A 24,133-nucleotide genomic window follows, 5' to 3' on the forward strand; every position below is an offset into this window, starting at 1 on the left:
AATTCTCCTGGTTAGTTTGTATGTGTTCATCTCCAATCATGGAGGATAACAGCATTATATATGTTCTTAATTCAGGGACTCGAGGTTCGATCCCCAGCTACGGCGTATTTGCAGGAATTTTCCTTCAAATGGGGAACGCAATCAAAGGATGCTGGACATCTGGATTGGCCGCCGATTTACCCCTGGTGGTCGGTGGAAAACTTCCGTGGAACTGGACCGACCACCCCAGAGATGTAACTTCGATCTGATTTTTCTAAAACTTTGGCAATTTCAGAAGACCAGCAAAGTCAATTTCAGCTGAAATGGAACATGGCATCTTGATCATCAAAGCTTGTCAAAACTCTTCTAAGTTCCAAGCTAATTCAGATGAACTCAGCTGAAGCAATGTAACAGAACATGGTGAAAGCCTGTATGGTGAACAGAAGGCATCATCAATCTCTACAGAAGTATTTCTGATTACTGAAATCTTGCATTCACTCCGAAGTCAAAACCTGTGGTGAATGAGAAGGGAATCTTAGAGCTGTCGGCAATTTGTCCAAAGTGGGGGACACGCTGCTTCTCTTCCTTCACTAAATTGTTCATGGCGTCTGCAATTCTGCGCTGATGCAGAAATCTTTTACTTTGCAATCGCAGTGTGTTATTCTCCACTTTGAGCTTGCATAATTCAGAAAGCAGAAACAGGATGGAAATCACAATTTGAGAGTTGTTTATTGCTTGAACTATGATTTCAGGATGCACCGGAATTAATTCATACAGATGAACAACAGAATTTTCGATCGATCAAAACGAGATTTTGATGAGAGAAGACAGTGCAGATATCATTCGTGATGGATGAAGGTCAGAGCTCGAATTGCAGAATTCAATGGAGAGGAGCTCAAATTGTACAAATTGAATTACCAAGGAAATGGGCATCTCGTCTCTAGGAAGAAGAGCCGGCGACGGAGGCGGAAGGCGCTCGCGGGGAAGTCACCGGGAAAAGCGGCAGCAGCATCGGCGGTTCCGCGTCCCGGGGCGTGGTCCGCGGCGAAGGGTGAAGGTAGAATCCCTTCTCGGCGATCGCCCTCTCCTCGGCCGACATCGCCGACGCCGGAGGCGGATTGGGCGGCAGCGAGCGGTGGAAGGGATCCGTGTTCGAGGGAGTGACGGGGCTGAGGGTCAAAGAGGGCAGGTCGAGCACGCTGGGCGAGAGGATCTCCGGCGTCTGCCTCCGCGGAGAGGACGCGGCGGAGCCGCCGAGGGGGGAATCACGGTTCCAGCAGCTGGGGATCATAGGGCTTATCATCTTCAGGTTCTTGAGGCTGCCGCGGCGCTCGTAGAGCTTGAAAGCCGGCTTCTTGGGCCCGGTGGCCTTCGCGGCAGACGAGATCCCGTTCTTGGTGGGCCGCGGCACCGGCGGCTGCTTGGCGGCCGCGTCGGAGGAGCCGGTCAGCATCTGGACGACCTGCTTGAAGGAGCCTGCGTCGGCCTGGATGAACGTGGTAGGGTAGGGATTCGCAGCGTCGGCTGACCTCGGCGTCGATTTCGGAGTGGCCAGCGGCGCCGGCGATGCCGCCATTCCATTGCTGCTGCTGCTGCTGCCACTGGAGGAAGAGGAATTCGGAGATCGGATCTCTTTCTCCATTAAAAATCCAATTTTTAAGAACAAAAGAAACAGAGGAAAGCAGGAGAGTCTCCTCTTCTCTTCGATTGGACGCTGTTCTTGCTCCTGTGCAGCACAGGAATGGATTCTGATGTGATCGCTTTATGGAAGTTTCATGGAACAAGTCAAACTGGGCATTTATTAAAAGGTTTGAGGCAAGTTGACTCAGTGGCCTTGTTGCATTGATTGGATTGACAGTTTTCTTAATCTATCACTGTTTTAAGCTTCTTTTTTTGGTTTATTTTACATTGTTTGTTACAGAATAAAAAAGAAAGAAAAACATCTAAATCTATTGTTTATGGGTTAAAGATTGGGAAATTTGCTTGTATTTACCAGTTCAATTGGATGAACTGACTTCTTCATCAACGAGTACTCAGCTTCATTTTTACTCGTTGTTTCTTCGGTTGTAGTAAAAGAAATGGTAGTAAAATTCTGAGCTCTCTGTTTGTTCATCAAATGACAAGCTTATTCGATAACTACTCAGCGATTTGTGAAGGTTCTACGAAACATTTTTGGCTTGCCATGACTAAAAGAATCATCATTAAAAGAATTTAAATTTAAATTTGTTTGATTTATTTAAATTTTTTATTTATAATTTTTTTTATTTTTTATTTGTCTACGTTGATAAGAGTTTTATTAATGAACATAATTCACAAATTTTGTTTTGAATATTATCTATAAATAGTTTATAATTTATATTTATAAATATTAATGAACTGAACATAAATATATTCAAATTTATTCATTTAATTTAATATTTTTTTAAATTTATTTATTTAATTGACCTGATGTATTAAACGAATATAAATATATTTTTATCAAATTGAAAACTCAATTTATTCATAAATATTTGGTTCATTTACTATCTTAAGCAAGTAATATCCTTGAGAAATTGCATATGAATGATAATATAATAGATATATAGTTCTCAATTTTTATTGTTAGACACGATGATAATTATTTGCTATTAAGTGCTTAATTTCATGCAAATTATAATTAGAATTTATGTTTTTTTCTGTAAAAGGCAGAATCTATCACCGAACAGTCCTACATGGTCGGCTCCATAATTATTTGTGAGAAGGTAAATCAAAAAACTACATTTGATCACGATGAAAGAAAATATTACTCGACTTTACCATAGAATTTATGCTTTTCATACTTGATGTTTTGATTTATAATCAAGGACAAAAGTCATTATTTTGTCCTCAGAGTTTGATGTTGTGACAGAAGGCAAGATGTAATTTTCAAACAATTAAAATTCAATTTTCAAACAGGACACACTATGATGTGAGTTATCATGCAAGGAGCCATCATATTTTTTTGAATTTACTTGATGAATGAAATGTGAAATTGAATCGTCCACTTTAAAATTAATTAATTTGTAAAAATTGAATACATGATTAAAAAAAAAAAGACAAACTTAAGTACAAGAACTTTGTCCTGATGAATAACCTTTTTAGTTGATGCCACACAAGTATTGAGTTTGACATTCTAACTAATATTCCATTAAAAAAATAATATATTGTTAGAGAATGAATTTTGAAAACGATACATCACCTACAAAATCTATCTGAAAATAATAAAAATATTATAATGTTTTTTTCTTAAGAGAAATACATTTAATTAAGGCATGTCTTATCCTAACTCCAAATCAAAGCCTAATTTCTTCGTATTATGAAAGCTAATTGGCCAAGTTACCAAACACGCCCTTGTATGATTAAAAGATTTACATTATCACATTACTAGAAATGCTAGGGGTTTACTAGAAAATTGCGAAGAAATTGGATACGCGAAAACCTGTGTCGGCGGTGCGGTCCTATATATTTCCAAAACTTACGAGGGGCGAAATGGGAAATCAGCCTCCCTCCCTTTCTCGTATGCGTGCCTGCGTGCGCGCGTGCGTCGCATAAGCTTTGTCGTGCGGCTTCGAGCTCAAACGCTAGCCTGCTGTTCTTTCCCCCTTCTTCTCCCGCTCCACTCTTCTTCTTCTTCTTCCCTCTCTAGGTAGATCTCGAGGTGCTCGACCCAATGCCGCAGAGAACAACCGCTCGGAGGACGACTGGTAGCCGCCCCTTTGGCTTCCTCCGGCAGTGAGACAGGCAGAGGGCCAGGGAACGCTCATGCAGTGCTCGCCGCTTGCCGACGTGGGTGACCAATCATGAATCTCGTCAAACCGCCGCTGGCTCGGTGGATCCATCACCGATTGACTGTCCCCGCCGTCCTCCTCGCTGCCCTCTTCCTCCCCTTCGTCTTCATCCGCGCCGCCTTCCTCGCGCTCGATGCCCGCGCCGCTTCTATCAGTAATTTTCCTCCTCTCTCTAGTTCTTTCACTGGCAGCGGCAGGCAATTAGGGTGCTCTAAACATTGACCGTGAGGAGTAAATGGATTCAGGTTGCTTTGGGTGGAGGATTGGGCCTCGATTGTTACTCGATCCGCCTCAGGTGTGTGATTTCTGCGATTACTCTCCTTTTTCCACATCTGATTCTAGTTACTCTACTCGAATCGGCTGTGCTTGCCCGCACCGTTACACGTGAGGCCGCGTTTGGCAGATTAATCAAATCGATTTTAACTGCATCCCATTCAGGTTTTGTCTGGTTTGGAACAAATTGTCGTAATTTCAAACTGATCATGTGAATTTCTTTGGATCTATTGGAATCCAGCTCCGCTTCTATCACGCGGTTTCCGATGCGACACAAAGTTTGAGAACAAAAAGAAAAGAACAAATTTTTTTTTTGACTTTTGTGTCTAGGTTTTTGTTTTATGTAATTCTTTAATGCAGGGTTTTACGGTGTGATGATGATGTAAGATGGATGTAGAATTCCAGAATGAATGTGCTCTCTGATCACAGTTCCTTCCTACTTTTCTTCTGTTTCTCTATCCTGTCCCGTGATTGTAGTGTCCACATTGTCAGTTTGAAGAACTTTCACAGTATCCACTTTCCATGTGAAATCCTGTTCCTACTTTATGTTGACGGATTTATCTACGTATTGTCTTTTACCAGTTGTACCTCATGTTGCGAAAAGGATATAACAGATGAAATTATATGTAGGAAATTTGTTGAACCAGATAAAAAGTATTTCCTTTTTTTCCTCCCTTAATCTTATTGCTTTGAAACAAGCAACCCTTTTGAGATGGCTGATATTGTTTCAGGATTTTGGTAAGGAATTAAGGAGAGTTTATTTGGAAAAAGAGGGGCAAGAGTTAGATCCCAAGTTGGTGACTACTGCACCGGACTCTGTGGAGGATCTGATATCTGAAATGAGTTCTCCTTCTTCCGATCAACACCTTGACCTGAGGTCATTCTTATTGAAGACCAAGGCCATGGTACGTAAATTTGTCCTCCTACTTGAGTGTTACTTGCTGAATATGATAGTTTTGGACTTCTGGAAAATAAATGCAAATGTCACAGACTAATTGTTTATCCAAGAAAAGATACAATAGAAACTGCCAATAATTGTCCCCAAGTTGCTCACGCTTAGGAACCTGTATATGGCATTAAAAGTTGAAACCATAAATAAAATAAATACGTTGAATTTACTTTTTTGCACATATAAATTTATTAGAAGTGAATAATGTAATAAATATTCATTTCCCCTTTTTATTTTTAATGACTTCAATTTTTCCCTAAAAAATATAAACCGAGGTAGCAATAGGGCTAAGATTCCCTGTAGTGTGAACTTTGAGCACCCCCTTCCCATCTCTACCTTGGCGTAACAAATTTGAGCTTCATTCCAGGTAGAATCTGTGAACTTACGAAGTGCATCTTACAATAATGTAGTTCCTCTTCACATCATAGCTTTCTCAAACTGATTGAGGGAACTAGAATAGTGACACTGACTTAGTGCCTAAGAATAAAGGACTACGCTCTATCCATAGAAAAACAAAGGTTTTCCCATTTCTATATGTTTCTCTTGGAATTTAGGTGTAAAACAGAAGTGTGTCACATCTTGTCCCAGCTAAATTATTGCAATTTGTTTGGTCAATGATCTTTTTGCATGTGGAATGTTGCTAGCCATGTGGACTTGCACTTCCCACTGATATGCACCACAAGATGCTGGTTGGTCCAATCTCCAATTAATCATGAACTCGTCAATGGTGTGTTACACTGTACATTAGTACTATATATAGTAGAATTGTATCTATTGGGCAAATCAACAAATAAAACTCAGTATGCTATCTTTGTCGATTATCTTTGACCTATAAGAAAACACTCGATGATTCTTAAGCTGCCAATTCTGAGGAATTTTTATGGTAATTGTTATATGAGTGTTCAACATAGACTGATTCCAACTAGGACCGTAAACAAACACTATCTATGAACAAGCTCACTACTAGCTTGATAAGAGTTCCTTTATGTTAGTTCAATAGTATAAAATAAATTAAATAAACAAAATCAAAAGCTTGAAGGCTAATCAGAACTATTCATTATCGCTCATGAACAAAGTTTATGAACAATTTATGAATAAATTTATTTATTTAAATCTCAAATATATATATTTTTTGCAAATATAATTATGCTTGTAAATTTTTAAAATTTTAAAATTTTAAATTTTTTATAATGTGTTAAAATAGGAAAATAATATATTTGATTTCTTAGATTATCATTTTTACTAAATTTTGAAGACAACAATGTCATAAGTTGTGCTCGATAAGAAGGTTGTTCTTGGTTCAAACTCGATAGTCCATTTACACCACTTTCCTCAACATGGTCGTACACTAATGCTAATGATCTTTCCTTTGCTTTATCGTGAAAGTTAAAAGGCTCTTGATTTGCCAATTAAGAAAGAAGAGAGGGGGAATCAATTGGCTACTTAATAGATGCATGCATGACTTTGCCACAACTCAGCATTGCTCGATTGAAGGCATAATCATTGGGTTTTCTTATTTAAGAATGGAATTAGTTAGTTTTTGTTGATTTTCTTGTTTAAAAATTTATTACTATATCCAAGATATATGATTTCTTTATATATATATATACTAACTTGCATTCTATTTGGTTATATGTATACCATTTCCTGCTTTGATATTTGTTATAGTTTTTTACGAATTAATGGAAATAAAAGATAGTATTACTACAATGCGGCAAATACAAAGTTAGGAACTGATATGATGCGTAAATTTAGTACAAAAGTTGATATGGAAATGGAACTTCAGTGATCACTGAGGGATTAGTTATGCAGTTGATCCTTTATTTTTCTGTTATCATAGATTTTTGGTAATTTAGTAATGGAGCTAAAGAATTGCTCACTTCCTACCTTACACAAATTGACTAGATTTCATGGTTATTTGCCTTCATGCCATCATCAAATTCAAACCTATTTGTTTGATGGTATTTGATCAGCTACTGAAGATGGACCAGAAAGTTCAGTCTGCGAGGCTTCAAGCGGTAATCTTCCGGCACTTAGCTTCAGTTGGGCTTCCAAAGAGCATCCATTGCCTTACATTGAGGTTGGCACAGCTGTACCTTATAAATGCTGCTGCTCGATCTTCTCTGCCACCACCTGAATACGCCTCACGGTTGACAAACAACTCTTATCACCACATTGCACTCATAACGGACAATGTAGTTGCTGCTGCTGTCGTGGTCTCATCCACCATATCTAGTTGTGCTGATCCTGAGAAACTAGTGTTCCACATTGTCACTGATAAGAAAACTTGTAACTCAATGCATGCCTGGTTTGCTCTCCACTCTTTCCTTCCTGCAGTTGTGGAGGTAAGGGGACTTCACCAGTTTGACTTTCCTCCTGATGCGAATGCTGTGATCATGAACACTGTAAAGGAACTCCGTCAGAGCTCATCCACTTATCGCTACTACAGGGGATCAGATAAAGAATACAGAAGACTTTTAGCTCTCAGACCCAACGTGTTTTCGCTCTTGAACTATATGAGGATACATCTTCCTGAGGTAAGCCACATATCAAATTACATAACTATAAAAAGAGAGGTTGTGAAGTTTGAAGTGATAATTAGTGGTTTTATGTGACAGCTCTTTCCAAAATTAGACAAGTTGATTTTTCTGGACGATGATGTGGTGGTTCAGAGAGATTTAACACCCCTCTGGCACTTAGAACTACAAGGACTTGTCATGGGTGCAGTTAGTTCACAGGACTTGGACCAAGTGCTGAACACTGGACTTTGTGTCGGGAAGATGTTTGCCGACTACCTAAATTTCTCAAATTCCCTACTTTCATCACCATTACTTGGGCTACAGCACAATAGTTGCGCATGGTTGCAAGGCCTAAACATATTTGATCTGCAAGCATGGAGAAAGAACAACATCACTCGGGTTTACCAGCACTGGCTCAAATTGGCAAGTGTTCTTCATTGAACTTACAAGTTCAAAAAACCTCTGATGATTTCTTTCAACCAAATCTTTGTTTTGTGAGCAGAATCGTGAGTCTGGATTCACGCTATGGCCAATGGGATCACTGCCACCAGCTTTAATAGCATTCAACAAACAAAATCTGCCGATCGAACGCTCATGGCTTCTGACAGGACTAGGTTGGCGAATGCCTGATCCTGATGAACTCGAATCTGCTGCAGTCATTCATTTCAGTGGGGCAGGGAAGCCATGGCTCGAAACCGGGCATGCTGAACTACAAAGAATTTGGCAAAGCCACTTAAACCATTCTGATGAGTTGATCAGCAGCTGCATGGTCATTTGAGGAATGACATGTTGAGAAGCATTAGTCAATCCAATTCATAGCTCAGGAAGCAAAATATATAGAAAACATATACATTCTTATTGTTTTGGGTATGCAGAGGTTTAGGAAGGTTGAGCAGAGAGAAGAAGGTGTAACCTTCAGTCTCTGCTCTATCTATAAGCCTCTCTGCATACTTTTCAGCTAAAGATTGTACAAAAGCAAGCAGAAAATTTCCTTTCCTCTTTTTTCTTTCTTGTTAATGATGAACAATTGGTCTCTGTGTCAATAATCTAATTAAGTCTCTATTAGTGTCTACTTCTTTCAGTTGGTAGTTGCTAAGTAATTCCAAGGTTAAACAACTGAGAAGGGCTGCAATCACGTTTTGAGATGAAAGCAATTGCTTGGTCTCTTTAGATCCTTGTTCAAGATTTATACCTTTAATTATCACCAAAAACACAATTAGTCAATGTATTACATAGTCATAAAACTCTTATGAATGCCATTAAATTTATTTAAAATATCCTTGTCATAATCTTGCAGCTAGTTTTACTTTAATCATCCTTTTTCATATCGAATTGTCATTTCAATTTTTTTTTTGGTAATCTAGATATTTAATTTTTTTGATTCAATTAATTTATCGACTCTGCCGTATAAGTTTTCTATCAGCAAGCAATAAATAAAAAAATAAAAATATTTAAATATTATTTTAAAATTTCAATTCAATAAACTCTATGGAATAAAATTAATAAGTCCTTGCACATTTAAAATATTGAGAGTTGGAGGGGGATTTTGTGAAGAATGATTTTCAATAATATTCACTTATTAGAGGGACGATTTTGCAAAAAAAAAGGGCGACGGTAGTTTTTAATAAAGTTGCGGCGGCGGTCGCACTCAATCCGCTGTGCCCGACGGAGCAATGTCGGCGAGGCGGCGAGTCCTGCTGCTGCTCAAGCCTCTCGATGTCTACCCGACGAGGCCACCCGTTCCGCCCAAATCGCCTTCCTCTTCCTCCGTCGCCCAAAAGGTTTGCGATTTCGTTTTCATTTGGCCACCGTATGGCCAAATCGTTGCTTGTTCAAGCATTAATCAGTGAGAAACACTTCGATTTCGTCCTTTTTGTTCCTGATTTGATGTTTGATGTTTGGCCACTCTACTAAAAGACTGTAGATCTGTGACAAAACTGCACAATTCTTTCGTTATTTTTATGTAAATTTCAGGAATAGTATTTCACAAAAATTTATACCTTTATCAGGGACTTTAGATGAAATTTCCCTTATATCGCACTTATTTAACCTAATTGTGAAGCATATTTATCTGCGCGAAAATTCCCTAAACCTAATTGTGATCCTATGGGAATAGTTGGCATTCTTACTCAGTAGTTTACACTCTAATTTCAGTTTGACAATTGAAATTGTTTCTTAGATGCAAAATTATGAATTGGTCTTTCTGGTTAAAAATTATCTTTACCATCCTATCATATGGTTAATGGTTGACGGCTTGAACGATGAGTTTGTGATGATGAATGCACATGTATGTATATACCCTATTTAGAACAATATGCAGATTGTTCTATCTGCTCTGATGCAACTACAATTATACATACATCTGACATCATGATTCTGTACAATGTCTGTGTTCCCTTTTATTTTTCTCTTTCTCCTAATGCAATCTTGGAGGTAAACTATTGCTCCACAATTACGTTTTCATCATTAGAGCGTAGAAGATTTAAATTATTGCCTCGAAGGGCATTAGCGAAAATTGAGGCTCATTTCCTTCCCCACGTTTTGTTTCTGTAAAAAAGAATTACAAATTTTCTTTTCTTTATAATGTATCCAATAAGATAAGAAATTTATTCTCCTGATATTTTGTGTCAACACAAGGTCTATTGGCCAACTTATTGAGTTAGTTCAAAAGATCAACATGGCTTTATTTTTTTTTTCGCAAACATTCACCAAGTGATCCAATCCCTTGCAGCACAAGTATCTCAGCTGTCATAACGCTTCCATAAGTGAATTCAGGTGGTCTTGTTTTATCAAAAACTAGAGGGTTTCAATTGACTTAACACCCCACTTATGTATCATCTTAGAAATCACATAAATGTTGATTGCCATTTTTATGGATTTCTGCAAATACTTGTTATGGTCAGTCCCTCTTCATTTTACTCTCAATTGCTAACTTCTCTAGGTTCTGTAATGTGCAGATCTTAAGTTATCTCAATGACAGGATTAGGGTGCACAAGGAGACAATCAACTTTTGCAAGGATGTTTTGCAGCGCAAGTCCGTGAATTGGGAACCTTTACTTCGTAACAATTTATCTCAACCGGTTCGTCATGTTGATCTAGTGATAACTGTTGGTGGGGATGGCACTCTTTTGCAGGCTAGTCACTTTCTCGATGACTCTGTTCCAATCTTAGGAGTGAATTCAGATCCTACACAAGCTGACGAGGTCAGCTTAGCATCTGTCTGAATGGATATATTTGCTCCCCATTGTTTTTATTATTTCATTTATTAAGTTTTGTCAATCGATATTGTTTCTTTTGATTGTTGAGGTATGGGCATCATCATCCTATTTATTTAGGTTAACGCATTCAGAAATGAATTTGATGCAACCAGAAGCACTGGATATCTCTGTGCTGCTACTGCCGGAAACTTTGAGCAGGTTAAACTCTTCATATCAATTCTTTAATCTCTTCCTTGTTATTATGCTACTTGTGCTAATTTGATTCCCTCAAGATTATGTTTTTATCCTTTGTAGGTGCTGGATGAAATTCTTGAGGGCCACAAACTTCCTTCCCAGCTCTCAAGGATATCGGTAAGCTTAAATGGCCATCGCTTACCCACCTATGCACTGAATGATATCTTGGCTGCACATCCTTGCCCAGCTTCAGTTTCTCGATTTTCATTTCGGTACGATATGTTCCTACGATTCCAAACTAACTCTCGTGCAAGCTTTTCCTACTTCTCGACATTTCAATTCCTTGCTCTGCAGAATCAAAAGGGGTGCAGAAATGAGTTCACCATTAGTTAACTGCCGATCAAGCGGCCTTAGAGTCTCGACTGCAGCAGGATCAACAGCCGCGATGCTCTCAGCTGGAGGTTTTCGTGTGCCAACCTCAAGCAATGTGCTTCAGTACATGGTGAGGGAGCCGATCTCGCTCGGCCCCGTAGAGAGTTCACGGTTGCACGGATCGATAGAACCGGATCAGTCGATGCAGATTGCATGGTATAACCAAGAAGGTGTGATGTATTTTGATGGCTCACATGTTCAGTACTCAATTCAGCATGGAGATAGCATTGAATTATCAGCATTGGCTCCCATTTTGAAGGTCTATTTGTCACAAAGAGATTCAACAAACGACATCTTTTGAGATGTATGATCTCTTTTGAACAGTATTATTTTTAAATAATTGTATCTATTTCATGTGCATGTATGTTAAATTGTATTATTTAGATTTTAGAATAGTAATATTTGACATGATTCAATAATTATAAGGATGTATGAATGAAGTTTCGTTATAATGACTTACAAATAGAATTTTACATTTATCTTATACTTGAAGGAAAATAATTTTTTTCCAAGGAGTTGTATGAAAAATACCTTCCTTCCTTCCTTCCACAGCTTGACTACTTACTGCAGAGCAAAGCGTACATGATTTCTCATTGACTCTGCGCGGAGAACCAAAAAGCTTATCCACAAATCCGCAGAAAACGAGAGAGCAGCGTGGATTGGAAAGGAGGCGATCTCTCTTCATCTTCTTCCTCGTCGCTCTTCGCCGTCCTACTCTCCGCCGCCGCCGCGGTTCCTCATCACAAGGACGGGAACTTTCTTTGGCGTTCATCGAATCCGCCCGAAGATCGCTCCTTTCGGTGTTTATATCACGCGCTTCTTGCTTGATGCGAGGAAAAAGAAGACCTTTGTCGGCGTTTTGAAGAGGCGATAGGGGATCGGTTGACGTTCCTGAATTTCACCCTAATTTTTGCGCTGGAATGGAGGGCGCTCGGGGGAACTCGAATTCCCCTCCCCCTTTCCTCCTCAAGACCTATGACATGGTGGACGACCCCACGACGAACTCCGTGGTCTCGTGGAGCGCCTCCAATTCGAGCTTCGTGGTGTGGAACCAGCCGGAGTTTGCCAGGGAATTGCTCCCCAAGTATTTCAAGCACAATAATTTCTCCAGCTTTGTGAGGCAGCTTAACACCTATGTAAGTGCCACGATCCTTGTAACAGCCTCTCATTTTCAAGTGAAGCCTTACTGTTCTTCAGTTGTAGTTTGTATTCTGTTTGATTAATTGTCTCAGTTGGATTAACCTACTTTGCAATGATAAGAGTATGATTCATAGCCAAACAATTTGTCGATTAGATAAAATAGAGCTTTAGAATGAAGCTTTCGTATTAATCCTTTATGGTGTTGCTATTTCCTTAGTTATTGTCCCTTTCTTTAGCCACTCTTTATCGGGGAATTATTCAGGATATTAATTCTTCTTTTTTTCTCCATGGATTCACTTGTTCGATGGCTATTTGCACGTAAGCAATTGGTTTAGTTGTCATTCCTTGTAGTTGAGTCGAAATCAAGTACTATTGAAGCTTTGCTCAAGTTGACATTATGGAAGTGTTAGGTAATAATCATCTATATGGTCAAGATAGAATGGTTTTTATTTCCGAACAGTTTAAGCTTTTTGAGTAATGATGGAACAGTTAAATCACTGACTTAAGGAAGGTGATGATCCATTGATTTACTTACCTGTGTCAATTCGCTGCTAGATTACTAGATATGAATAAGATAAGTATCTATGGATGATCTTCTAGTACTCTGGACTATGTTGTGTTTCAGTTTATAATAGGAAGAAACTCAAAAGTGTTCCTTGTGTGCTTACCAGGGTTTTCGAAAGATAGATCCTGAACAGTGGGAGTTTGCAAATGAGGATTTCATACGAGGGCAGCCGCACCTGCTGAAAAACATCCACCGACGCAAGGCAGTGCATAGTCATTCACTGAACAACCCCTCAGGTTTGTTATCTGAAGCTGAAAGACAGGAGCTTGAAGAGGAGATTGAGAAGCTCAACCGAGAAAAGGTTGTACTTTCGAATGAGCTTGATAAGCATATGCATCAGCACCATGGAATTGAGCAGCAAATGCAGTCTTTAGAGGAAAGGCTGCAGGTTCTGGAAAATCGCCAAGGAAGTTTGATTGCCTTCCTGAAACAAATCGCACAGGAACCTCAGTTCCTCTCTGAATTATTACAGCACACAGAGCTCCACAGCAGCAAAAGGAGGAGACTACCAAAAATTGTTATCCTCGACGAGGATACTGAAATGGAAAGAAATCAGAATTTGGCTTTGCAGCCAATGTCTAGAGAGAAATCTTACATCGTTCCAATGCACTCACTCGACATGGAGCCTTTTGAGAAGATGGAATCTTCTTTGAATTCATTAGAGAATTTCTTCAGAGGTGTTAGTCAAGCATTTGGAGATGACATATCATATGATAGTGTAGTCCCTTTGCCTTCTGATGTAATTGCTACCGAGACGAATGCATCAACGGTGGAGACTGATGGAAACCTGCAAGCTCTCTTGCCTATCAACCCTCAACCTTCTTCACACTCCTCTCCAGATATAGTAGAACTTGATAATTATGTAGTAAAGCAAACAGATCCAAGGGGTAAAGTATCAGGGATAGATATGAATTTAGAACCCGCTGCGACTGAGGTTAACTCATCAAGAGATCAATTCACGGGGAAGACGACAACATCTAGAGTGCAAACTGGTGCAAATGACTTGTTCTGGGAACAGTTTCTTACAGAGAACCCAGGTTCTTCTGATACACAGGAAGTTCAGTCCAAAAGAAGAGATTCAGATGACAAACAAGAGCAGCAAAACACTTGTTGGAACAGGGAAGAAATCAATCATCTCATGGTAAAAATTGGGAATCTGACTTCAGTAGAGAAAGTCTGATGTAATTAACTACCTGCTTTGATTGTGAAGTAGAACTCGGTAACCATAAATTTTATCTTGTTCAATCACCAATGTATTTTTCGATGTGCTTCCCGACCACACCAGCATTTACCCTAACACCATGAGGCAATCATTTCTGAATTAGGCTTGTGCTCCTGTATCGAGCATTCTTTCAGAAAGATCAGTACATGTTCAAGATGAATCCTTTCATTTGCGACGACTGATAAGAAAGGGCAGTAGCTTATCAAGTTCATGTAAAACTTTTCGTCTACTATCTGCTTCCATGATCGAATGAAGCAGATATGTCTGAGAATTGTTTGATGAAACAGAGAACATTGGAATAATTCAGACTGTTTTTTTTTCTTATCTAATAGTTACACACTGTTTAAGACTCATTAGAGCATAGGAGTGTCATAATATTGGTTGTTATTAAGACTTATATATTGTTAATGTTAACCTGAATATGGATGTGTGAATGAGTATGTGACATGTGTTTTCGAAGAGATAATATATTTTATTGTTCAAATTTTATCTAACAGCTACTGTTCAAAACTCATTAGATCATGCTTTGCTAATTGCTGGTGAAATGATCCATCACATTTTTGGATTTTGTATATTTATTTATTTTCATATTAAATATGAGAGTGATCGTTGAACTGAATTTAATAAAAGAAACAGGCGGTGGGAAAATCTAATTGAATAAAATAAGGGGCACGCCGTCGGACATCAGTCATGGTGGCCAGCGCGTGGTGGGGACCAGCGCCGCAGATATTGACTTGATTGATTAATTTTTTTAATCTTTATCCACTATATTTTCATAATATATTAAATTAATTATGATAATAATAAATATAAAAATAATAATAAATTATCAATAACTAAAATCAATTTCTGAATATCCTGCTACGTATCTTTGTCAATAAAACCAAGTCCGAGACACTATTTCTCTGCTTCGATGCTGGTGGCTGCAGTGCAGCCTGCAGGCTTATGGCGGAGGAGAGGAACTTGGAGCTCGTCGGCGGCGCTGGAGTTGGAGGGAGCTAGCGGCTAGCGGCGTCGTTGCCGGGGACAGGGACTTGGAGCTCGCGGCCGCTGCCGCCGGCCGGCCGGCCAAGCCCATAAGCTTAATCAGGCTTATATTTGCGTGCATGGTGGCCGGCGGAGTGCAGTACGGGTGGCCTCTGCAGTTGTCTCTGCTCACGTACGTACGCCCTACGTGCAGGTCAGTATTTGTTATTTTCTGTCAATGGCGGCGGTGGTCAAGGACTTTCAATTGGATTCTGAACATTTCCATTGTTCCTGGCTTCTTCCTCAGGTGATCATCATAGCTCTGATCAGTGCAGGTCCATGGGATCGGAAAGGGCAACCTCTTTCGCTTTGCCCTTTGTCATCTGGTAATGGCATTCAGTGCTTACAGGACCGTCTTTTATGGGGCCCGGACCTTTAATATATTTTTTAAATATAAAATTTTTCTTCATCTTTTTTCAAAGGGCTTTGCCCTTTGCCATCTGGTAATGGCACTCAGTGCTTAGGTTGCATGAGGAAGAAGAAGCCTTCCTCACCATATGAAACACATGAAACTCGTCATGAAATTGGATGTATAATAGACATATTTTTTTAATTAATTAATTAGTTTTGATAATAATAATATTCAAAAAATTATTATTTAATTATAAAATTAAACTTTAGGGTCGGGGCCGTCGGGCGAAGGGTAGTTTTAATTAAAACTATGACAATACGATTAAACCAATTAATAAATTTATTTTAATAATTTTTATTATTTTAATCAAGTTAAAATATTGAAACTCGTCATGAAATTGGATTTTTTTGCACAAAATTATTATTTAATTCTTTAAATATATAATGTGAATTAGTATAATAATATTCAAATAAAGATATTTTCAAGATGAAAATTAAGATAAATTATTTTTTAAAAGTGGAGCACTGTAATAAAAAAATAAAGATTTCATTGCAATTTTTTTTTTCCAAAAATCAATTAAATATTAAATATTTTTAACTCGTGAAAGAAGCTCAACTTGAACTGAAGGGACGCTTCTCCTCATTGGCTTTGGCGAAATTACGGGGCCCATCCACTTGCACAGCAATCACAACGAAGGGTACGACGCGGGGTAGCTCATGCTCGCATTTCGCAGGCACAAGGACAAACTCCCTGTTCTGCAGGGTAAGACGACGGAGACTACCCGACGCCGTTCTGAGCATGCATGGGCCCACTAGCGCACTCCCCTTTCTGACACAAGGGGCCCACTCCACTCCCCTTTCTGACAGCAGGGGCCCACGCAGTAGCTGGTTCCGAGACCACCGCGCTGCGGGTACAGGTTGGAGTAAATCTCCCGCACACCCTTGATCGTACGGCGCGGCCATACAAATCAGGACCAATGGACGGTCGACAACATCCGCATTCCGCCAAAACAAACAAATATTTTATTTTAACAAATAGTTAAACGTAATTATTTATAGCCAAATGTAATTATATCTTAATTAGAAATCACTAACCACCAGTCCAGGTTCATGGAATGTCGACACGTGGGCGAGGCGAGCGATAAAAGGATCCGGCGGCGGGCGGGCGGGCGGAGGCGATGCGACTTCGCCTTGCCCTAGAATTGGAGAGCAGCCAGAGACGACGACGGCGGAGGCTTTAACTTTATGGATTCTTCCTCTCTTCATCCTCCTCGTCCCTGTTTCCTTACACGATCTTTGATTCGATATATTTTAGTTGATTTTTTGGTTGCATGGAGGCGATCGGGCGGGGTCGTGTTTTGGGTTGACAGAAGAGAGTGAGCACACGGCGGGGAGGGCATCGCGGCGGTGCTGTCGCTGTGGCGTGCTCACTTCTCTCTCTGTCATCTCCATCTCCCCGGGCCGACGGCGCTGCTTAGGGAAAACTAACGAACATTCATGTTTCCTTTCGTTTCTCCTTTGGAGCTGATATAGGAAAAGAATAGGGCGGTATCTCCATGCGGTGCATCTCGGGGGAGGACACGCGTGCCGGGGACCTGGTCTCGCTTATCTTGTATCGGTCATCTGTTGCTCTGTGGCCGAGACGTCTCGTCCGAGGGGTTAAACCCGAGGTAGATGAAGCAGTGTATCATTTTATGGCATGGCAGTCGTAGGGCATAATCGTTTTGTGGACTTGATTAGCTTTTATTCGTTCTAATAAACGTTATTTGAAAATTCTAAACTCGATAGATCAGAAGATCAGACCGAAGAAATGGGAAAACTGGATTTTTTTTTTTGTTTTTTAGGTGGATTGGCGTGTGCAAGCGTGACTTTTGAGATGAACTATACTCTACGATGGCGAACGAGAATGGATAAGGATTCAGAGGTGGTACGCATAACATCCCTATCTGTATCCCCTCCCTCTTGTGCGGATTTAACGGGTAACACTGTTAACCTTGTTTGCTACTCCAGTTCTTCTCCTTCCTCCGCTTCGACTGTCTTCTTCATTTTTTTTCGTGGAATCTTCCTGCCTTGCTTTCTACTATGTCCTTAGGACTTTCTCTCATGGCCTGGCCTCGAGAAGCATCTATCGCTATTTCCTAGTAGATCTTCTTTCTCTTTCCTACAAGATGATATATTTTCCTTTATCTTGTGCTTCCAAGTTTTTTTTTTCTTGCTAGATCTGATGTTATTTCTTGATTTTTATTAATTTAAATTTTAAGAAGTTGAAGAAGCTTGCTTCGGATATGTTTCCACTCTATGATTTCTGGGTCGTTTGCTGCATTATTGGTCCATGGTGAAGCAAGTTGAGGAAGAAGAAGTGCATCTGACTGGGATTTTTTTCATTCCTTCGTTCAAACGTGTTGGGTGGAACGATTCGATCGTTCGAGGTATGCGATAGCTCCTTTTCCACCGTCGTCTGATTTTATGTATTTTCTCTACCAAGTTTTATAATTCTGTGAGGTGGAAGTTTATGGTTCTTATGACGAAAATTTGCAGACTGTTAACAAAACTTGTCAATTTTTTTTTTAGCCGCATATTTGATGCCATTTCACCTCTTTGATGAATAACACTGAAGAATTGCAAAAAAAATTAAAACAGTTGTCACGGGCATCATGTCGAACTGTATGATCATGAAGAGAAGACTGTAGATAGGTTTCTTCTATAATTTTCTTTTACCAAAAAAATGTAAAGCAAGTATGTTGAGATGATCCAGTCTAGGTAGATTTTCTGAGTGACTAAGCTTGTCAACCTGAATGTAGAATCCAAAGTAATTATTATTTTTAGTTTTCGATCAAACAATAAGTAGTATAGGGAGGTATTTTATCGGTTTTATGTTTTTTTCATGCAGTTAAGAATACAGTAATATGCCATCATAACTCACGACCATGATAGGTTATTCCTTAAGATTATTTTTATGTAGTTGCTTGGTTTTCAAATTTCTCGTTTTTCTTTGGTAGACGACATAGATTCTTATTCCTGATGTTCCTTTGGTTAAGTTTGTTAACATTTCCAGAAGGTATATATCTCCACCATCAATGAAAACCCTTATGACTCTCAGTAATGAAGATTTAACAAAACCAAATGGACTATAGAAGAAGTTTGTCATCGAAGAGTTTAGTACAGCCACCAATAACTTAATTAGAACAAACTTTTGCAATTTATATATTCTTCCAGTAAAGTAACTACAGTTCTTTTTTGTTTTGATCTTGTTGAGAATACTTTCAATCTTTTCCATCATCATTCATCCACTAGAAAGGGTATTTTCTAGGTTATGCACAATACAAGGTCAGCCCTTATTCATTTCAGACAAATGATCTTACTTACCTTTTTTATCTGTTGATTCTGATCCTTTCGCTAGTAATATTCTCCTGATTAGAATTTTGCACTAAGATGTCAGGAATGATGAAAATACTAAGACTAAGACTAATAATTTATTCAATAAAAATATAAGTTAACCGTTGGAAATGTCGAGTTTAGAAATATTGTTGAAAGTCTTCTTGTGTCAGTGATACTGACAGTCAAACCTCCTTGTCCCTCCCACATAATTGTTAAAACTCATTTGTGCATTCTCAGCTACTCATTTGTTTTGCCCAAGACATGAATTTTCATTTTAACTATTTTTTATTCTCCTTGATTGCATATTGAATCCAAGCTAGGTTATGATAAAATTTTGATCAAACGCAATGCTAGGAGCTGTCATAGTAGTGAGTTTCTCGACTTCAATCGTAAAATATGGTCATGAACAAATATTGATGTGAGATTGCTGTCTCATATTTTGCTTAGGATGTATGAACTCTCGCACATTTATATGTGCATTATCATGGTTGTTAAAATTGGCCTATGTCAATACAAATCACGATTGGATTTGTATCAACAAAGACCAATTCAATCTTTCACAAGAAATCAACTCAAAGATTGATGAAAAAGTTTAAAGAAGTAGAATTATGAAGACAATACCTAACACCTAGAGAATGTTAATTATCAAATCAAATTCGACTACTAACGATGTTAGATACAGGTCTTATTTGGACTTTGATGACATAGAATATTACTTTAGCCAGAAAAAGCACCACGTAACGTAATACATGCAGTGTAAAACCGTGAAAATAATCTCACAATTCAAAAGGCAGAAACTGTTGCATACAGCAACAAAAATAAGAGTATCTTGAAAGAAAAAGAAAAAAAAACTTGAGGAGCACTTCAGCAATTTGTATCTCAAAAGATGATAGTTGGTGGTTCAATTATTGGAGGAGGTGGCTGTGCAATAATGAGATAGCAAGACTGACGTGGATAATCCTACTTTGATCGATTGGGCAACATCTTGATTATGCTTCATGATAGATAGGGATACTGAAAGTTAACAAATGTGAGTAATTTTAAATGCCAAATACAACTTTTTAAATTTTTTTTTTTTGTATTTAAGGATCTTGATGTCCTATGCTATATATCTGTGATCAATCCTATGAAGCTCCCACCCTTCCTACTTAATCATTCTTGTCATGTCATCAACTACTACTATATATTATCAATGCAACAGCATATGACCGGAGTGAATCAGTGAAGCAGAGGGAAGAGACGCCAGGAATGTAAAGGGAAAAAAAAAGACGGGGAAGAAATATGAAGGTTGAAGGAAGAAGATTAGTGTGGAAAAGAAGACCATGAAACAAGAGTTTGATTTGAACTTCTTTCTGCAGAGAAGATTTAGATAGAAAGTAATCCTTGTGGCAACAAGATCGTTAAGAGTTTATATTGACTTTATCCCATTAGGCCATGAGTTCACTGGGATCGTCTGTTAGGATAGTAATATTTATGGGGTCTATATGGATAGTATTTTTGTATGCATACTATTAGAGTTCATGAGGATCCCTTCCAAAGAAGATCACTAATCTATGTAACTTCCGAGTAAAGTACATCACCAACTCTAAAGTAGTTACTGATTCACTAAAGTTATCCAAGTTACTGATCTAAGACAAATAAAATTACTCAGCAAGCATATTATTGCACTTTGAGCCTGAATGAGTTTTTGATTGATGATTTAGCTGAAACTTGGTCGGCAAATGTATCGATCCTTACTATCAAATATATTATTTAGTTCATTGCAAATTGTGAAGTTTCAAGTCGTCCTAAAAGTTTGTCTTTGACAGGAGCAATGCAATTTTGGAACCATGTTAAAGTGTCAACTAATTATAACTCCCCTAGTAAATTAGGGATTGAAGGGGAAAGAAACAGAGAGAGAAAAAAGGATAAACAAGAGATGATAATTCATATTTGGGATAAATGGTTTCAAATATTAAAGCACTTGTGAAATAAATTTGAAAGAATTGTAGTTGTTCAATATCTTTTCATTTAGGCTATTTACCTGTGAAAACAAGAGTATAATAAGTAGATAATCAATTGAAATAATATGTTATGTCGTGAATACTTGACAATACTTGATATGTTTTGCATTCATTAAAGTAAAATTAATCTAGAAATACTTATTTATTCATCTTATTTAGATTTTTTACTTTTAAAATAAACCATGGAAGAAGTAAATACCTATAAGTCTTATTCTGATTTTATTCCACTTCACTTATTTGCTAATAAAAATACAACTATAAGAATTAGATCATCAATTGAATTTAAACTTTAGAAGAACAGACTAATATGAATTTATCTTGAAGAGTGTGAAAGATGGCAAAGCGTGTTGATCACCTATATGATATAATACTCATTGATATGATCGACATAAATAAGACAATGGAAGTTATCCGTGCTTTAATATTGAATCTTGATAATTTATCAAAACAATATATTTTAATCATGTTGATCATCAATTAAATCACAAGCAAAAGATTTGCCATCGTAAGGTTTAGGCATACATATTAAGGAATGGTTAAATGAGCTCCATCACTTGTTGAGCATTAGCATTTATTTATTTATTTTGAGAATAAATGTATTGCTAGCAATGGATCAAAAAGCTAAAAGGCAAAGTGATTTTTTTATCACTACATACACTATTGATCCTTGTTAATTTGTTGGAAAGATCATTGAAGTTTATTCTAGAAGAGACAAATTATATAGTGTAGTTGTAGAGGAACAGACTGAATTAAGAAGGCGTGCAAATTTCTGAAATATGTTGAAGATATGCCCATCTAGACTATGTAATCTGACTAATTTTATTGCTTTTCAATTATTTTGGGTATGGCATTAAAGGTAAGATGTCTGGGGAAGAGAACCAAAGAAAAAGGGAAATTAATGGCTAAATTCTAGCTTTTTTTATAGCCTCATAAACTAACAATCCATACCAAATACCCTGTCAAACAACTATGTAGATGTTGGAATTATTCACTGTGATTCTGAAGGGCATGAAAATGGCAAACAATGTTGTTTTCTCAAGGTGGATGAACACATTTGTATGTAATGCCACTGTTGCTATATCGTCATACTAGTAGGCTCTATGGCAATATGTAGAGACAATTAGGCAAGATGACTCTAATTGTCTTGAACAACTCTGAGACATACTTTCAGTAGTTCCATCAAAGTGCTGATCTATTTTATATTGTAACTGATCCTAGTTCTCGTGTTATATTTATTAAAAAATTAGTATTAGTCCCTATAATACCTATGGGCGATTGGAATAGATGACTTTAAGAGTCTTGAACAACTCTAAGATATAAGTTCAGAAGTTCCATCAAAGTGGGAAGTAAATTTTTACTTGATCTGTTTTGCAGTGTAACTACTGATCTAGTTCTCATTTTTCCTATTTGAACAAAAGGGATCATATATCAAGTATTGATTGCGCCTTTTAATTTGTTATGTATCACACAACAGAAGAATCTTATATAATGATTGATTCTTGGATGTTTAGCTTCGATAGGATGTTATTTAGTAGCTTTCAATTGTTTGATCTTTGTCATCAAGTAAATTCTCAACCGACAACCCTAATTTACTTAGACTACTATCAAGCAAAACCAAGGTCAATGCTTATGTCTCTATTCTCATCGAGTGAACGACACCATGTATTCATTCATACATACACTTAAGAGTTGCTTGAGTTCTCTGATTTAGCACAACTACACCAAAAGGAATTTATAGTTCCTTTGGCTATGCTATTCAATTGACATCTAATCCGAAGAGGAACTTATAGTTCGATCAAAGAGAACCCATGAATCCAATTTTTTTCTGTCATTGTTATGAAAATAAAGTCTATGCTAATTCTGACTTCAAGAGCGTCAACCATCTTAAGAACACTTGACCCTGGAGAAAAACTCTTATCCCTAAGTTCGCTGTAGCAACCAATATTAGAATTCATTTAAACCTTGTATTGCTCACAAGTTTTAGCCGTATTATATATTATCTGATCACAAGCCCAATCAAAGCCTGACCTATATGAAGTCCTAGATCTGCATAGATGATCCATTTATGTCCTAAACTTAAACACCAGTTCATATTCACATAAAATGCGTTGATCATGCTGAATACAAATTTGAGATGATTAGGACACCAATTGTAGCATCCCATGTTTGCTCTAACTATGACAATAATGTCACATTCTTTTGTCTTTCCATGTTTGCATTCATTTCTCCTAGGTTGCTAATTGATATATTGTGATCCTAGACAGACAACTGCAATCCATCTATCACTTGGTATTGTCATATGCTTCCATACGGTTGTCATACACAAGCCTCAAGTCAGTATTGAAGGCATTTACACAAAACAACAAACTGTATTGTTTCTTTCAAGGATTGAAAAATGGCAGGTAACTATATTTGAAACCTTGCTTATGGTAATCTCTTGTCTCGCAGTCCATATTGATTGCTGAAACAGATCATATCCATCTACTTCTGAAGCTCTCTTCTCTTCTCTCTCTTCTCTTCTCTTCTCTTGGAGGATGGCATTTTCAGTTTGCTGATCTGAAAAGGAATTCATTACTCACGAGCAGCAACAATTACAGTGAAGCGGGAAACTGGTGCTAAAGACGCATCTTATGATCAGGTATTACATCGTTCAAGGTCTCGTACCCTTTTGTTAGCTGGTTTTCGTACCTGTTCATGTACTAGTGCATTCTTTTCGTTTGCTATGCCTGTGATGTAACCATTCACAGAGTCCTTTTGGCTGACTCTCTGTTTCGAGTAGGTGTTGATTGATAAGTGGAGCTCCCTCCTGTGAACTTTGTGCCAATATTGTTTGTGCAAGGTTATTTTTGTTCATTTTGAAACATGCAGGGAGCAGTCTGCAAAAGGGGAAATTTTATTTCTTCCCGTTGTTTATCAACTGTTTCTTAGAATTTTATTTACGGTTAAGTTTTTTGAAATTCAAATATTTTACGTAATTTTTAACAAATAAATGTAAAGTCCGTTGTAAGTTAATGATTTATTAGATGGGAAAAATATAAACAAAAATATTTTCATTTTTTTTTTTTTCTTTTAGTTTTGTTTTTGGAAGCGTTTTATTT

At 37.9% G+C, this 24,133-nt stretch overlaps 4 protein-coding genes and 1 long non-coding RNA gene across 10 annotated transcripts; 4 read left to right on the forward strand and 1 right to left on the reverse strand.

The window, feature by feature from the left end:
- Nucleotides 1-439: 439 nt before the first annotated feature.
- On the reverse strand, nucleotides 440-1,845 carry LOC141821835 (VQ motif-containing protein 4-like). Its single transcript, XM_074709207.1, has one exon. The coding sequence runs from the start codon at nucleotides 1,619-1,621 to the stop codon at nucleotides 920-922; it is 702 nt and encodes a 233-aa protein (XP_074565308.1). The 5' UTR covers nucleotides 1,622-1,845; the 3' UTR covers nucleotides 440-919.
- Nucleotides 1,846-3,601: 1,756 nt separating this feature from the next.
- Nucleotides 3,602-8,550, forward strand: LOC141821834 (putative galacturonosyltransferase 15). Its single transcript, XM_074709206.1, has 6 exons — nucleotides 3,602-3,939; nucleotides 4,031-4,080; nucleotides 4,790-4,963; nucleotides 6,981-7,544; nucleotides 7,626-7,949; nucleotides 8,029-8,550. The coding sequence occupies exons 1-6, from the start codon at nucleotides 3,798-3,800 to the stop codon at nucleotides 8,302-8,304; spliced, it is 1,530 nt and encodes a 509-aa protein (XP_074565307.1). The 5' UTR covers nucleotides 3,602-3,797; the 3' UTR covers nucleotides 8,305-8,550.
- Nucleotides 8,551-9,179: 629 nt separating this feature from the next.
- LOC141821353 (putative NADH kinase) lies at nucleotides 9,180-11,927 on the forward strand. 3 transcript variants are annotated; one of them, XM_074708775.1, is made up of 6 exons: nucleotides 9,180-9,307; nucleotides 10,484-10,729; nucleotides 10,862-10,942; nucleotides 11,039-11,190; nucleotides 11,273-11,654; nucleotides 11,903-11,927. In XM_074708775.1, the coding sequence occupies exons 1-5, from the start codon at nucleotides 9,200-9,202 to the stop codon at nucleotides 11,649-11,651; spliced, it is 966 nt and encodes a 321-aa protein (XP_074564876.1). In that variant the 5' UTR covers nucleotides 9,180-9,199; the 3' UTR covers nucleotides 11,652-11,654; nucleotides 11,903-11,927. The 3 variants fall into 3 exon arrangements, with proteins under 3 accessions (XP_074564876.1, XP_074564874.1, XP_074564877.1); XM_074708773.1 differs by lacking the exon at nucleotides 11,903-11,927 and having other exon boundaries at nucleotides 11,273-11,705; XM_074708776.1 differs by lacking the exon at nucleotides 11,903-11,927 and having other exon boundaries at nucleotides 9,193-9,307; nucleotides 10,507-10,729; nucleotides 11,273-11,705.
- Nucleotides 11,928-11,962: 35 nt separating this feature from the next.
- Nucleotides 11,963-14,334, forward strand: LOC141821354 (heat stress transcription factor A-4b-like). Its single transcript, XM_074708777.1, has 2 exons — nucleotides 11,963-12,486; nucleotides 13,162-14,334. The coding sequence occupies exons 1-2, from the start codon at nucleotides 12,271-12,273 to the stop codon at nucleotides 14,233-14,235; spliced, it is 1,290 nt and encodes a 429-aa protein (XP_074564878.1). The 5' UTR covers nucleotides 11,963-12,270; the 3' UTR covers nucleotides 14,236-14,334.
- A 2,488-nt stretch (nucleotides 14,335-16,822) lies between these two features.
- Nucleotides 16,823-23,898, forward strand: LOC141822276 (uncharacterized). Of its 4 annotated transcripts, none has more exons than XR_012601246.1 (4): nucleotides 16,823-17,324; nucleotides 17,499-17,633; nucleotides 17,919-18,083; nucleotides 23,484-23,898. It is a non-coding gene; the product is annotated as an uncharacterized LOC141822276 (long non-coding RNA). The 4 variants fall into 4 exon arrangements; XR_012601243.1 differs by having other exon boundaries at nucleotides 16,824-17,324; nucleotides 17,916-18,083; XR_012601245.1 differs by lacking the exons at nucleotides 16,823-17,324; nucleotides 17,499-17,633 and adding an exon at nucleotides 17,644-17,795 and having other exon boundaries at nucleotides 17,874-18,083.
- Nucleotides 23,899-24,133: the final 235 nt, after the last annotated feature.

This window comes from Curcuma longa, chromosome 2, assembly GCF_044706935.1.
Source record: "Curcuma longa cultivar G26 ecotype Majalengka, Jawa Barat chromosome 2, ITB_CL_G26_1.1, whole genome shotgun sequence".
NCBI lineage: Eukaryota > Viridiplantae > Streptophyta > Magnoliopsida > Zingiberales > Zingiberaceae > Curcuma > Curcuma longa.